This window comes from Physeter macrocephalus, chromosome 9 (genome assembly GCF_002837175.3).
Source record: "Physeter macrocephalus isolate SW-GA chromosome 9, ASM283717v5, whole genome shotgun sequence".
NCBI lineage: Eukaryota > Metazoa > Chordata > Mammalia > Artiodactyla > Physeteridae > Physeter > Physeter macrocephalus.
The window spans coordinates 25,241,011-25,252,119 of NC_041222.1; the positions used below are offsets into that span (position 1 = coordinate 25,241,011).

Genomic DNA, 11,109 nt, shown 5'->3' on the forward strand with positions numbered 1-11,109 from the left:
GGGACCTTAATTCTTTTCATACCTCTTCCCAAATTGACTAACTTGTCCTCTCCTTGGGTTTCTTGTTAGCTTGAGGAGCTAATTTGTTCTTTGACCACACCATCTCATCTGCTGCTCAACCAACAAATAGATTTCTGTAGAAGGCAGTTTTGATTTGTCATATTAGCTCCCTTCACAGGGGATCATTACATCCCTTTTAGAGCTTAATAAGTTATACGGTAGTGGTACTTCAAACATTAGTGGGGAAAAGATGGCTGATTCAATTAATGATTGGGGCAACTTGATAAACATTTGGAAAAATAAGGTTAAATGCCAACCTCACACCTTACACCAAAATAAGTTCCAAATGATCTAGAAATGTCAAAGTAAAAAAAGAAAAATAAGAAAATCCAATGATGAAAGTACTGGATGAAAAAACCCAGAGACCATTATGGAAAAGATTTATAAATTTGACTACATAAAAATTTTTAAATTCTGTAAAGCCCTAAATAATATAAACTCAAAAGACAGAAGACAAATCAGAAAGACATATTTGCAGATGACATTTACCCAGTATGTGAATCAACAGGGAAATAAAAAGAATAAACAGAAATAAAAATGACCAAAGGATTTGAAGACAGCTCCCACAAAAAAGAGATATAAAATGGTCTATAAATGTATCGAAATATGCTCAACTTCTCTACTTAAAAAGCATGCAAACTAAACTTACTCCAAAATATGTTTTTGACCTATCAGACTGGCAAAGATTAAAAAGGTTATTAATTCCAGTGTTGTCAAGGATGTGAATAAACAGGCACTCTTATCCAGTCAGTAGGAATGCAAACTCGTACAACCTTTTGGAAAGCAATTAGGCAACATTTATTTGAAATGTTAATGTTCGTATCCTTTTGATTCTGCAATTTCACATCTAGGAATTTATCTAACAGAAATAGATTCATAAGTGCTCAAGAGATAAGCTTACAGGAAGCTTATCGCAGTATTGTAGGGGTCCCCCCCACACACACACACCGCCATGGACCGGTACCTGTGCTCAGCCTGTTAGGAACCAGGCCTCACAGCAGGAGGTGAGCGGCAGGCAGCGAGCAAAGTAAAGCAAACGAAGCTTCATCTGCCCATTGCTCCCCATCACTCGCATTACTGGCTGAACCATCCTCCTCGCACCGCCCCCCACCCCAGTCTGTGGAAAAACTGTCTTCCACAAAACCGGTCCCTGGTGCCAAAAAGGTCGGGGCCCGCTGCAGTATTGTATATAAAAGCAAAAAGTTGGAAACAACCCAGATATCCATTAATAGTAGATTATAAAACGAAGTACTGCACATCCATACACTAATATACCACAGTGTCATTAACAAGAATGACATTAATTCTAAGTGTTGAACATACAAATGTGTTTAAGATACATTGTTAAGTCAAGAAAATCAAGTTGTAGAGCTGTATGAATAGTATGATCCTATTTGGGTAAAATACATTAATATATAAAAAGGAAAAACTCTAAAGAAATATTCACCAAACCATTAACCATATTATATTTATTTCTGATTAGTGAGATTCTCTGGCCCTTTCATTTTCATTCCATTTTTTTCCAACGAATATTTATTGATTACCTACCACTTGGCAGGCAATGTACTAGATTCAAGGGATATGATGGTAAACACCCAGAGCCATTGATCTCAAGAAGCTTACATTCTATATTTCTACAACATGGGAACTCTTTACAACACATATTATCATCTTATTAGGAAGATATTTTAAGGTAAATAAATACTCTTTAGAGATTATTTTACTTCCAAACCCTCCTTTCTAATCCATTGCACCAGTCTCTGATCCCCCGTCCCTCCTTTCCAACCTGTTTCCTCTCTTTTCCTACAACTACCCAACTCACACCCAGTTTTTCTGCCCAACTTGTGGTCAAGCTCTCCCATGAAGCTGTCAGTGACACCCTCAAACTCTGACACTTTCCTCTGAATTGATAACAAAAGCTCACAGACTACCCTGTTCCACAATCACGTTGGATTCCCTGGGGGCCAGGGGCTGTGTCCCTATCATCCAACACACATAATGTCTGGCACACAGGAGGCACTCAATTAATGTTGGTTGAACAGGGATTGTGTCGGTGATGGAGGTACACCACTCAGACGGCCCTTCAAGAGAACCTGCTGCAGGGAGAACAGTTGACTGAGAGCCTGTAGCTGCTATGCCTTCCGGTCCTCCGTGATATTCTTGCTGAGGCTACAGTTCCTTTGGTTTCTCCCAGTCAGTGACCGAGCATGGGAGGGACACCAGAAACCAGCCATTTCTGTTTGATGCAGGAAGACTTAGCAGACTCCCTTTGCCTGGGGACTCTCCATCAGCCTGGTCGAGTCATTCCCAGAACGGCAGGGCAGTCTGAAGCTCTTCCTACCCAAGCCTCGTCCCTTTCCATTCTCTTTTCCCAGTTGTCAGACCTGCATCTGGGTCTGAAGGCTCTCCTTCCCTTTTCTTCTTCCTTCCACCTTTATCCTATACAAGCATTTCTCCCAGGAAAAAAACATTATGGCATTTGATTCTTAGAGGACCCAAACCAACATAGGGATCAGTGAAAAGATACTGGAAGAGAGTTCATAAATAATAAGACTGTAGATGCACTTGCAGAAGAGATTTATGTATAAAGATGTGCTGGATCCATTCTTCCAAACCTTTGTGCACACAAATCACCTGGGAATGGTGTTGAAATGGATTCTGGTTCAATAGGTCTGGGGTGGACCCAAGATGCTGTATTTCTAAGAAGCTCCCAGGATGTACTGATGCTGCTGGTCCAGGGACCAGAGTTTGAGCAGCAAGGTGCTGGAATCTTTATTTGCCCCGCTCGGTCTCTCCTCCCTGGGAGGCTCACTGTAAGGACCACATCAGTAGGCTCTGAAACTCAGGCTAACAGTTATGTTTGGCCAATGAGGAGCACTGGCAAGAGATCAGAGGGCAGGAGGAGGATGAAGTCAGAGGCTTTTATTCCTCTGGGGATTGCTTCCTACTGGGTTGCCGTAGGATGGCTGCATCCCTCTACCAAAGGCCGGACACCTATCAGGTAGATCTCTTCAGTTTTCTCTCTTGCAGAATTCCAGTAACTGCTCTCTCCCTTTCCCCCTTCAGGCCTGGGGTGGTGATGGCTCCCTACTGTTACCAGCCTCTGAGTACTGCATCATCCCTTGTGACTCTTAGTAAATACTGCCCACATGTCTGTAATTAGTTCTTTAGTAAACGGTCCTCATTTCCTCAGCCAAATGTGCCAGCTGTCTCCTGCTGGGACCCTGACTGCTACAAGTGCTGTTCAATGCAGAATTTTTTTTATAATAGCAGAAAACTGGAAACAACCTAATTGTGCATCATTAAAAAATGATTAAATAAATTACGGTACATCTGCTTAATGGTGTTACATGCAACAATTAAAGAGTATGCAGTAGGGACGTCCCTGGTGGTCCAGTGGTTAAGAATCCGCATTGCAATGCAGGGGACTCGGTTCGATCCCTCGTTGGGGAACTAAGATCCCACATGCCGCAGGGCAACTAAGCCCACGTGCCACAACTACTGAGCACTCGGGCCACAACTAGAGCCCGTGTGCTACAACTAGAGAGAAGCCCGCACCCGGCAGCAAGGAGCCTGCACGCCACAACTAAGATCCCTCTAACCACAACTAAGACCCGACACAGCCAAAATGAAAATAAATATATATATATTTTTTAAAAAGGATGCAGTAGATCTATATTCACCTACATGGAAAGATGCCCAAGCCATTTATTTAATGAAAAAAGGGCGGGGGAATATTCAGAATAGCATGTATAGTAGGAACCCACTTCTTTAAAAAGTAAAATATGCATTTGTTAAGGCTTGGATTGCAAGTGACAACAACCCTGCTCAAAACAAACCTAACCAAAAAGAATGTGGGGGGGGGTCTGATTCCATCTTTTTCTATCACTTGTCTCTGCTCTTCTGTGTGGTGGCTTCACTCTCAGGCAGGTTGTCTTCAAGTGGGGACAGAGCGAGCCCCAGCCTGGCTTATGACGTCCTGACAGCTGACAACCTTTAACAAAAAATCCTGCACTGAAGGAATTGGAATGAGCTTGGACATACGCTAATCACTGAAACACGCGGACTGAGAGTGGGGGAAGGAGGCTCCCCAAAAGAAAGAGGGTGTCTCTTCCCCAAGTAGGAGAGGCAGGACAGGTGTAAGCAATAGAGATCCACTCTAGAGGGAATATTTGTAGTAGACATTTGTTATCCTTTTTGGCTGCCCAGCATGGGAACCCCCTTCCTATCCTGGAGAGTCTCCTACCTTCTGGGGCACCCACAATGGAACCTACCTCCCATTATACATGCTGAAAATGCTAGAAATGCACTTTCCCAACTCTCTTTCTGCCAGGCAAAACACATGACCTGGCCAGGCCATTCAGATGCTCCCATCTCTGCCTTGGACTCTGAAGGTGGTGACACCAAAAAAGGCCTGTGCAGACTCCATCCTGGTATAGGGTGCAGCCTGGCATGATTTGGGACATTGTTCTTGGTTGTGGGGCCTCCAGGGCTGGTTCTCTGGCCCCGTGGGATCTGTGAGCTATGAACAAAACCTCGTATTAAATCCCCTTTCTTCTTAAATTATCCAGAGGGTTAATTTCTGCTGCTTGCAATCAAGAACCTTGATTAATGCCTATAAGTAGGTGTGCATGTTTGAATATGTATGAAATATTTTTGGAAAAATAAAATAAATGTGAATATTGGTTACCTATGGGAAGTAGGACTGGGAAAGTGGGAAAGTGGAGGAGGAGGGAAAGGGGCTTTTGCTTTATGCCCGTTTGTATTGTTGGAATTTTTTTTTTACCATGTATATTACTTTTACAGTGAAACAACTAGTTAATAAAATATATGAAAAGACACCTGAATAAATACAATAAGACAAGGAAGCAATTGCTCAGGATTTTCAAGGAACCAAGTCTTCATTAGACATTCAAAACAAAGTCATCCTCAACTCTGTTGTGGTGAACAGAGCCAAATGTGGAAATGAGTGACAGTGTTTGTTTAATTATTTAATTATTTATTTATTTTGGTTGCACAACTTGCGGGATCTTAGTTCTCTGACCACGGGTTGAACCTGTGCCCCCTGCAGTGGAAGCTCATGGAGTCCTAACCACTGGACCACCAGGGAATTCGCCACACCTTGTTTTATTCTGCTTTCCTTTATCGTGCTTCCCAGATGTGGCATCTTATAGACTGAAGGTTTGTGGCAACCCTGCATGGAGCATGTCTACCAGCACCATTTTTCCAACAGCATTTACCCACTTTGTGTCACTGTCACATTTTGGTAATTCTTGCAATATTTCAAACTTTTTCATTATTATTATATCTGTTATGGTGATCCATGATCAGTGATTTTTGATGTTACTATTGCAAAAAGATTACAACTCGCTGAGGGCTTAGATGATGGTTAGCATTTTTGGCAATAAAGTATTTTTAAATTAAGGTATTTACCTTGTTTGTTTGTTTTCTTAAAGACTATTGCTCTCCATTACTCACAGAATAAATCTCTGGCACTGAAGCATTCTGCAGCCTGAGCCCTGTGTACTTTCGAGACTTTTCCTCATTTTATGCTTCGCCTAGAAGACCTTATCTTCCAGCCCTGCCGGCCCATATCCTAAGGGCATTACCATCTTTGATCTGCCAAAGCCATGACCCTTATTCCTTCCTCATGCCCTCATCAAGTTTTGTTCTGTATTATAATTCTATATACTAGAATTAGTCACTTAACAGTCAAGTTAAATGACCTAGCACCTACCATATATCTAGCTTTTTGCTAGGCTTTGGGACCATAGCTCACAGTCTGTGGAAACCAATTACCCCAGATCAGGATGTTAAAAGTCTGTTATCGCGATGAGAACATAGTGTAAAGCAATTGGCTGGCAGGGCTGCTCTCCTTAGAATCTTTCTCTTTCCCTCTGCCTGGATTACACTATCTCCTAATGTTAGCATAACTTGACTGCTCAATTCCTTCAGGTCTCTTTGCAAATGTCACATTCTCAGTGATATCTTTCCTACCCAACCTATTATAAAATAACATCCCATCCTCTAACCCATTTACTAGGATTCTGTTATGTTCTATTTATTGTTTTAATAACACTCATCACCATCTGACGTACAAGTTACTTACTTGTTTGTGTATTTACAGCCTCTTTCCACTGTCAGGTCCAGGACAGCAGGGATTTTATTTTGCAGCTTCTCCAGGGCCTAAAACAGTGCCTGGCACACAGTAGGCACTCAATAAATACTTGTTGAGAGTAGAAAGAGAATTGGACTAGATGTCAGAAGACCTGGGTCCTAGTCACAGCTCTCCCACACGACAGTCGTGTGGGCTTTAGCAAGACACATCCTCTTTAAGCCTCAGGTGCCTCCTCTGTAAATTGGGGGTGATCATCTCGGCCCTTCCCTGCCGCTGACAGCACTGCTGTTAAGGATCAAACTGCGTCTCAAACTTTAACGTGCCTCAGAATCACCTGGAGGGCTTGCTAAGATACCGGTGACTGGGCTCCACACTCGGTTTCCTATTCAGTAGGTCTGGGTGGGATGAGAAAATGTGCATTTTAAAAATGTCCCAGATGGTGCTGCTTCAAAAACCACTGACGAAGAGAGATGAAGGTACAGGAGGTGCTTGTAGGCCTAAGGCCCGTCCCAGACAAGTATGGCACTGATGGCCCGGCAGGACATTCTGCGAAGACAGAGTGGACGCATCTGTTCCTTAATTCAGTCAACGACCATTTAGGAGGCTCCAGGTTAGTGCGGGGTCCTGGGGGGTCAGCGGCGCGTGCCACAGGCCAGGCCCGTGAGCCCGTGGACTCAGACCGTGGCCCAGTGGTCTGAGCTCGCAGTGTGAGGAGGGCTGGGGCGGCCGCTCGGACCTCCGCACGCGGCGGGAAGTATCCGAAGCAGCGGGGAGGGCCGCAAGCGGGCGCCGAAAACGCAAAGGCAAACTCGGGAGCTCGGCGGCGGACGCAGCTCGAAACTTCCCGGAACCCGCTGTCCAGCCCCCGCCCCCGACGCCGGCGCCGGCGATTGAGGCGTGCCCTCGCCCTGGGCGCGCGCCCGGCACACAGTAGGCGCGCGGCCCGGCCGTCCGCACGCTGCCGGCACACAGTAGGCGCGCGGGCGGGCGGAAGCGGGGCGCCGGCGTGCGGTATCCGGGGGCGGAGCCGGCAGAGCCGGCTGGGCCAGCCGCGCAGACGGACGCGGGCCGCTGGCCGCGATGGGGGAGGGCGGGCTGCCCCCGGCCTTCCAGCTGCTGCTGCGCGCCTGCGATCAGGGCGACACGGAGACGGCGCGGCGGCTGCTGGAGCCGGGGGCTGCGGAACCGGCGGAGCGCGGCGCGGAGCCCGAGGCGGGCGCGGAGCCGACGGGGCCCGAGGCGTCCGGGCCCGGGGCGGGGTCGGCGGCCGGAGCGCCGGTGCCCGTAGATTGCTCGGACGAGGCGGGCAACACGGCGCTGCAGTTCGCCGCGGCCGGGGGCCATGAGCCGCTGGTGCGCTTCCTGCTGCGACGCGGCGCCTCGGTCAACAGCCGCAACCACTACGGCTGGAGCGCGCTCATGCAGGCGGCCAGGTGAGGGGTCCGGGGCGCCGGGGGGTCCGGGGTGGTGTCCAGCGGCCCCCGGGGCGGGGGCGGGCTCAGGCGGCCGGATCTGCCCGGCGGCCCCCCGCAGATGCCCCGGGAGGTAAAGAGTGAAGGACTGGTTTGAGAGAATTGGAATGGTAAAATTTGAGTAGCTTGGGATACGACGAGAAGTGGACGCTCTTTTTAATAAAGTAAAATCCGAATCTTAGAAACATTGGCCTTTCAAAACACAATCTGGAGACAGCAAATAGAATCTTAGAGACTTAGAACCTTAGTGATGTCCATTTATTACTTCTTGCAACAAGGGTTTTCTAAGAAACTACCTACAACCCTAGCTTGGCGTTCGGGATGCTGCGGTACCCAGATAAAGTTCCCACTGGAGCAGCTCACATGCCATTGGGTAGGCCAGGTAAAGGAACAGCTTTCATGGGGAAAATTGGGGGAGCTTTTGGAGAGCAGACTCAGTTTCAGGAAGCGGGGGAAGGTTTCTGGTAAGGATGATGTATGTATTCAAGTCGAGACCTAAGGATACCTAAGAATTGACCTGGACGGAAGAAGTGGAAGGTGAGAAAGGGGTGATAGGAGGCCCGTGCAAAGGTTTGGAAGCCAAAGTGAAATAGGCATTGGTAGGACTGCTAGAACGATGTTGTGGCTGGGAGGGCCTGGGAGTAGTGGGAGATGCACCGTGGCAAGGCTGCGAAAGGTGAGCTATCCTAAGGACACTGGGAAGTAACGGAAGTTTCTAGGCAGAGCAACTGACAGAATGAGATTTATGTTTGCAAAGATCACTTTCACTGCACTGTGAGGATGGATTGGAGGGGTGAGCTAGAATCAGAAAGGCTGGTTAGGAGGGGATTGCAGCAATCCAGGAAGAGGTGATGGTGTCCTGGACCAGAGCAGAGATGGCGGTGCGAGAGCAAAGCAATGAGTTTGAGATGTACTCAGGAAGTAGGATGAACCGGACTTGAAACTCTGGTATAAAGAAACTCTGGTATACAGTGAAGTCTGTCACTCCTGTCAGCCAACTACTTAGGTCCCACCCAGTTTCTTGGAGAAATTCCCCAAAGAGAGAACAGAAGTCATTTGTAATTTTGATGGATATTGCCAAATTGCTCTCCATACAGGTTTATTAGTTTCCTATGGCTGCTGTAACAACTTACTACAAAGCCAGCAGCAATCACATCACTCCAACCCCTGCTTCGTCATCACATCTTCTGCCTCCTTTGCCTCCCTCTTCCACATTTAAAGGACCCTTGTGATTCCACTGAGCCAACCTGGATAATCTCCCTTATCTCAAGGTCAGCTGATTAGCAGCCTTAATTCTATCTGCAACCTTAATTTCCCCTTTGCCACAAAACCTAACATATTTACAGGTTCTGGGGATTAGGATGTGGACATCTTTAGGGAGCCCATTATTCTGTTGACCACAGTAGTATTAACCAGTTTACCCTCCTGGCAGCAGTGTATGTGAGTGCCTTTTTTTTCCTGCACCCTCTCCAACAGAGTATATTATCAAACTTTTGGATTTTTGTGTCTGATGAGTGAAAAATGTCTCAGTGTGGCTGTGACTTGCATTTGTTAAATTGAGTGAAATGAAACATCTTTCCATATGTATGAGCCATTTGTTTTTCTAAAAGGAGTTGAAATCACAACATCCTTACCCATAATCTTCTCATTGTGACCCGATTATATTTTATTTCTGAGTTCATTTCCAAGTGTTACATGGTTGTTCTAGTTTAATTTGTATTTCTGGAAAATTTTTATTCTGCATTATTTTCGTCGTTAAATATATGGTTTTCAACTGCTGTGTGATATTCCATCCATGGGCACTACTGTGGTTTGCTTAACCATTCCTTAGCCCTTGGGTATTTATTTCAGTCTGTAAACACACCTAGGTAACGCATCCCAGTTGTAACACTTGGGCTGCCCATTCACATGGGTAATGCAGTGTTTTATGCACCTATCAGTGTGTTGGGACTCGTTGTCTTAAAACACTTGATTTCTTGCCCGGAGCAGTCTGGGGTGCCCATAAGACCTTTTGGGCTATGGACCTTACTTCTGAGGTTCCCTGTCTCTCTCAGTGGCCCCATCCACTCTTCCAGGCTTTAAAACTCCAGTAGGTCCTCAACCAAGTACCCGTCTGGGCCTTAGCATCTCTCCTTCCCCTCTGCGTTAGTCCAGGCCACACATTTATAAGTGGCCTCCCACTGCTCTCTCTTCTTCCAGGTGTGCCTTCTGTAATCCACCCTCTGCAGAGCTTCCAGATCTTTCTGAAATGAATATTTGGTTGTGCCTCTCCTGTGATAGCTCCCCTAGTCAGAGCCCTTAGCATGGCATTTGAGGCTCTCACTTTCGGACCTCTTCCCAAATCCTCTCTTCTCCTTTCCCCCTGGCTTCCTAAATTCAGGCCAAGATGATATCATCCAGGCCTTCTCTTGTGTCTCCCTGCATGTTCTTTGTTTTTGTTTTTGTTTAAGTTAACGTTTATTGAGCATTTACTGTGTGCCAAGAATTTCATCTCCACTTTACGAATGAGAATTTGACATTACAAAATCTGCTCATGAGCATTCAGCTAGTCAGCAGATTTGGGGAGTCCAGCCGCAGAACCCTCACCATAACCATGTACTGGAAACCTCTTCTTCCGCTTCTCCCCTCAGTGAGTGAAGCCCCCCGCTTCCTCCCATCTTAGCTTCTTCTGGGAAGCCTGCCATGATATCCCCCCTGTTCTCTGGTCTCTCAGCCCTGGGCAGGCCTCTGCAGTAGTGCCCACCACTCCCACGTTATAGCTGGTCACCTTTGTCAGTGACACCCAAACCTGGCCGTACATCAGAGTCATTGGGACGCTTTTCCAAATCAGATTCCTGAGTTCCCTTTCTGGGATTGTGATTCAGAAGACCCAGGGGAGGGACAGGGACTCTGTGTGACAAGAGGCTCCCCAGCAACGATTCTCCCACATGGTAGGATTGGGAGCCACTGACGCGCACCTAATCTCTGAACTCCCACCTGGAACCGAGGAGCCCTTAGTGAGCCCCGGGGGCCTTGCTGAGTGAGATTTATGTCTGCAGCACCTGGTTTGCTGCAGGGTGTCTCAAAGACCCTGATCACCAATTTTTTGCTGTTAACCAAGTTCTGCAGGATGGTCAAAGTCATCTGATTAATTTCATCTAATGAAATTTGTTAACCTTGATGGGACAGGAGACTCAGAAGAATTAAGCTGAACTCTGCTAACTAATAATTTAACTTTTTTTTTTTTTTTTTTTTTTTTTTACCATTTATATATAATGCCATCACTATTCTGTGAGTAAACTGTTAGGCTTCATTTTTTTCAGGCTTGTTTTTTTCATTTCTTTTAATATGACTCTAAAAGTTGAGCATTCTTTTTTTTTTTTTTTTTTTTTTTTTTTTTTTTGTGGTATGTGGGCCTCCCTCTGTTGTGGCCTCTCCCGTTGCGGAGCACAGGCTCCGGACGCGCAGGCTCAGTGGCCA

At 46.4% G+C, this 11,109-nt stretch overlaps 1 protein-coding gene across 4 annotated transcripts in view; it reads left to right on the forward strand.

Annotated features, from left to right (window-relative positions):
• The first annotated feature begins 7,228 nt into the window (after window positions 1-7,228).
• ANKS6 (ankyrin repeat and sterile alpha motif domain containing 6) overlaps window positions 7,229-11,109 on the forward strand; it is a 77,865-nt gene continuing 73,984 nt past the window's right edge. For 3 of the 4 annotated variants that reach the window (XM_028493768.2, XM_024126464.3, XM_024126463.2), the window contains exon 1: window positions 7,229-7,611. In XM_028493768.2, coding sequence (XP_028349569.2) covers window positions 7,259-7,611 — 353 coding nt within the window. In that variant the 5' untranslated portion in view covers window positions 7,229-7,258. The remainder of the gene's footprint in view (window positions 7,612-11,109) is intronic. The other variant, XM_028493769.1, reaches the window with a different exon arrangement.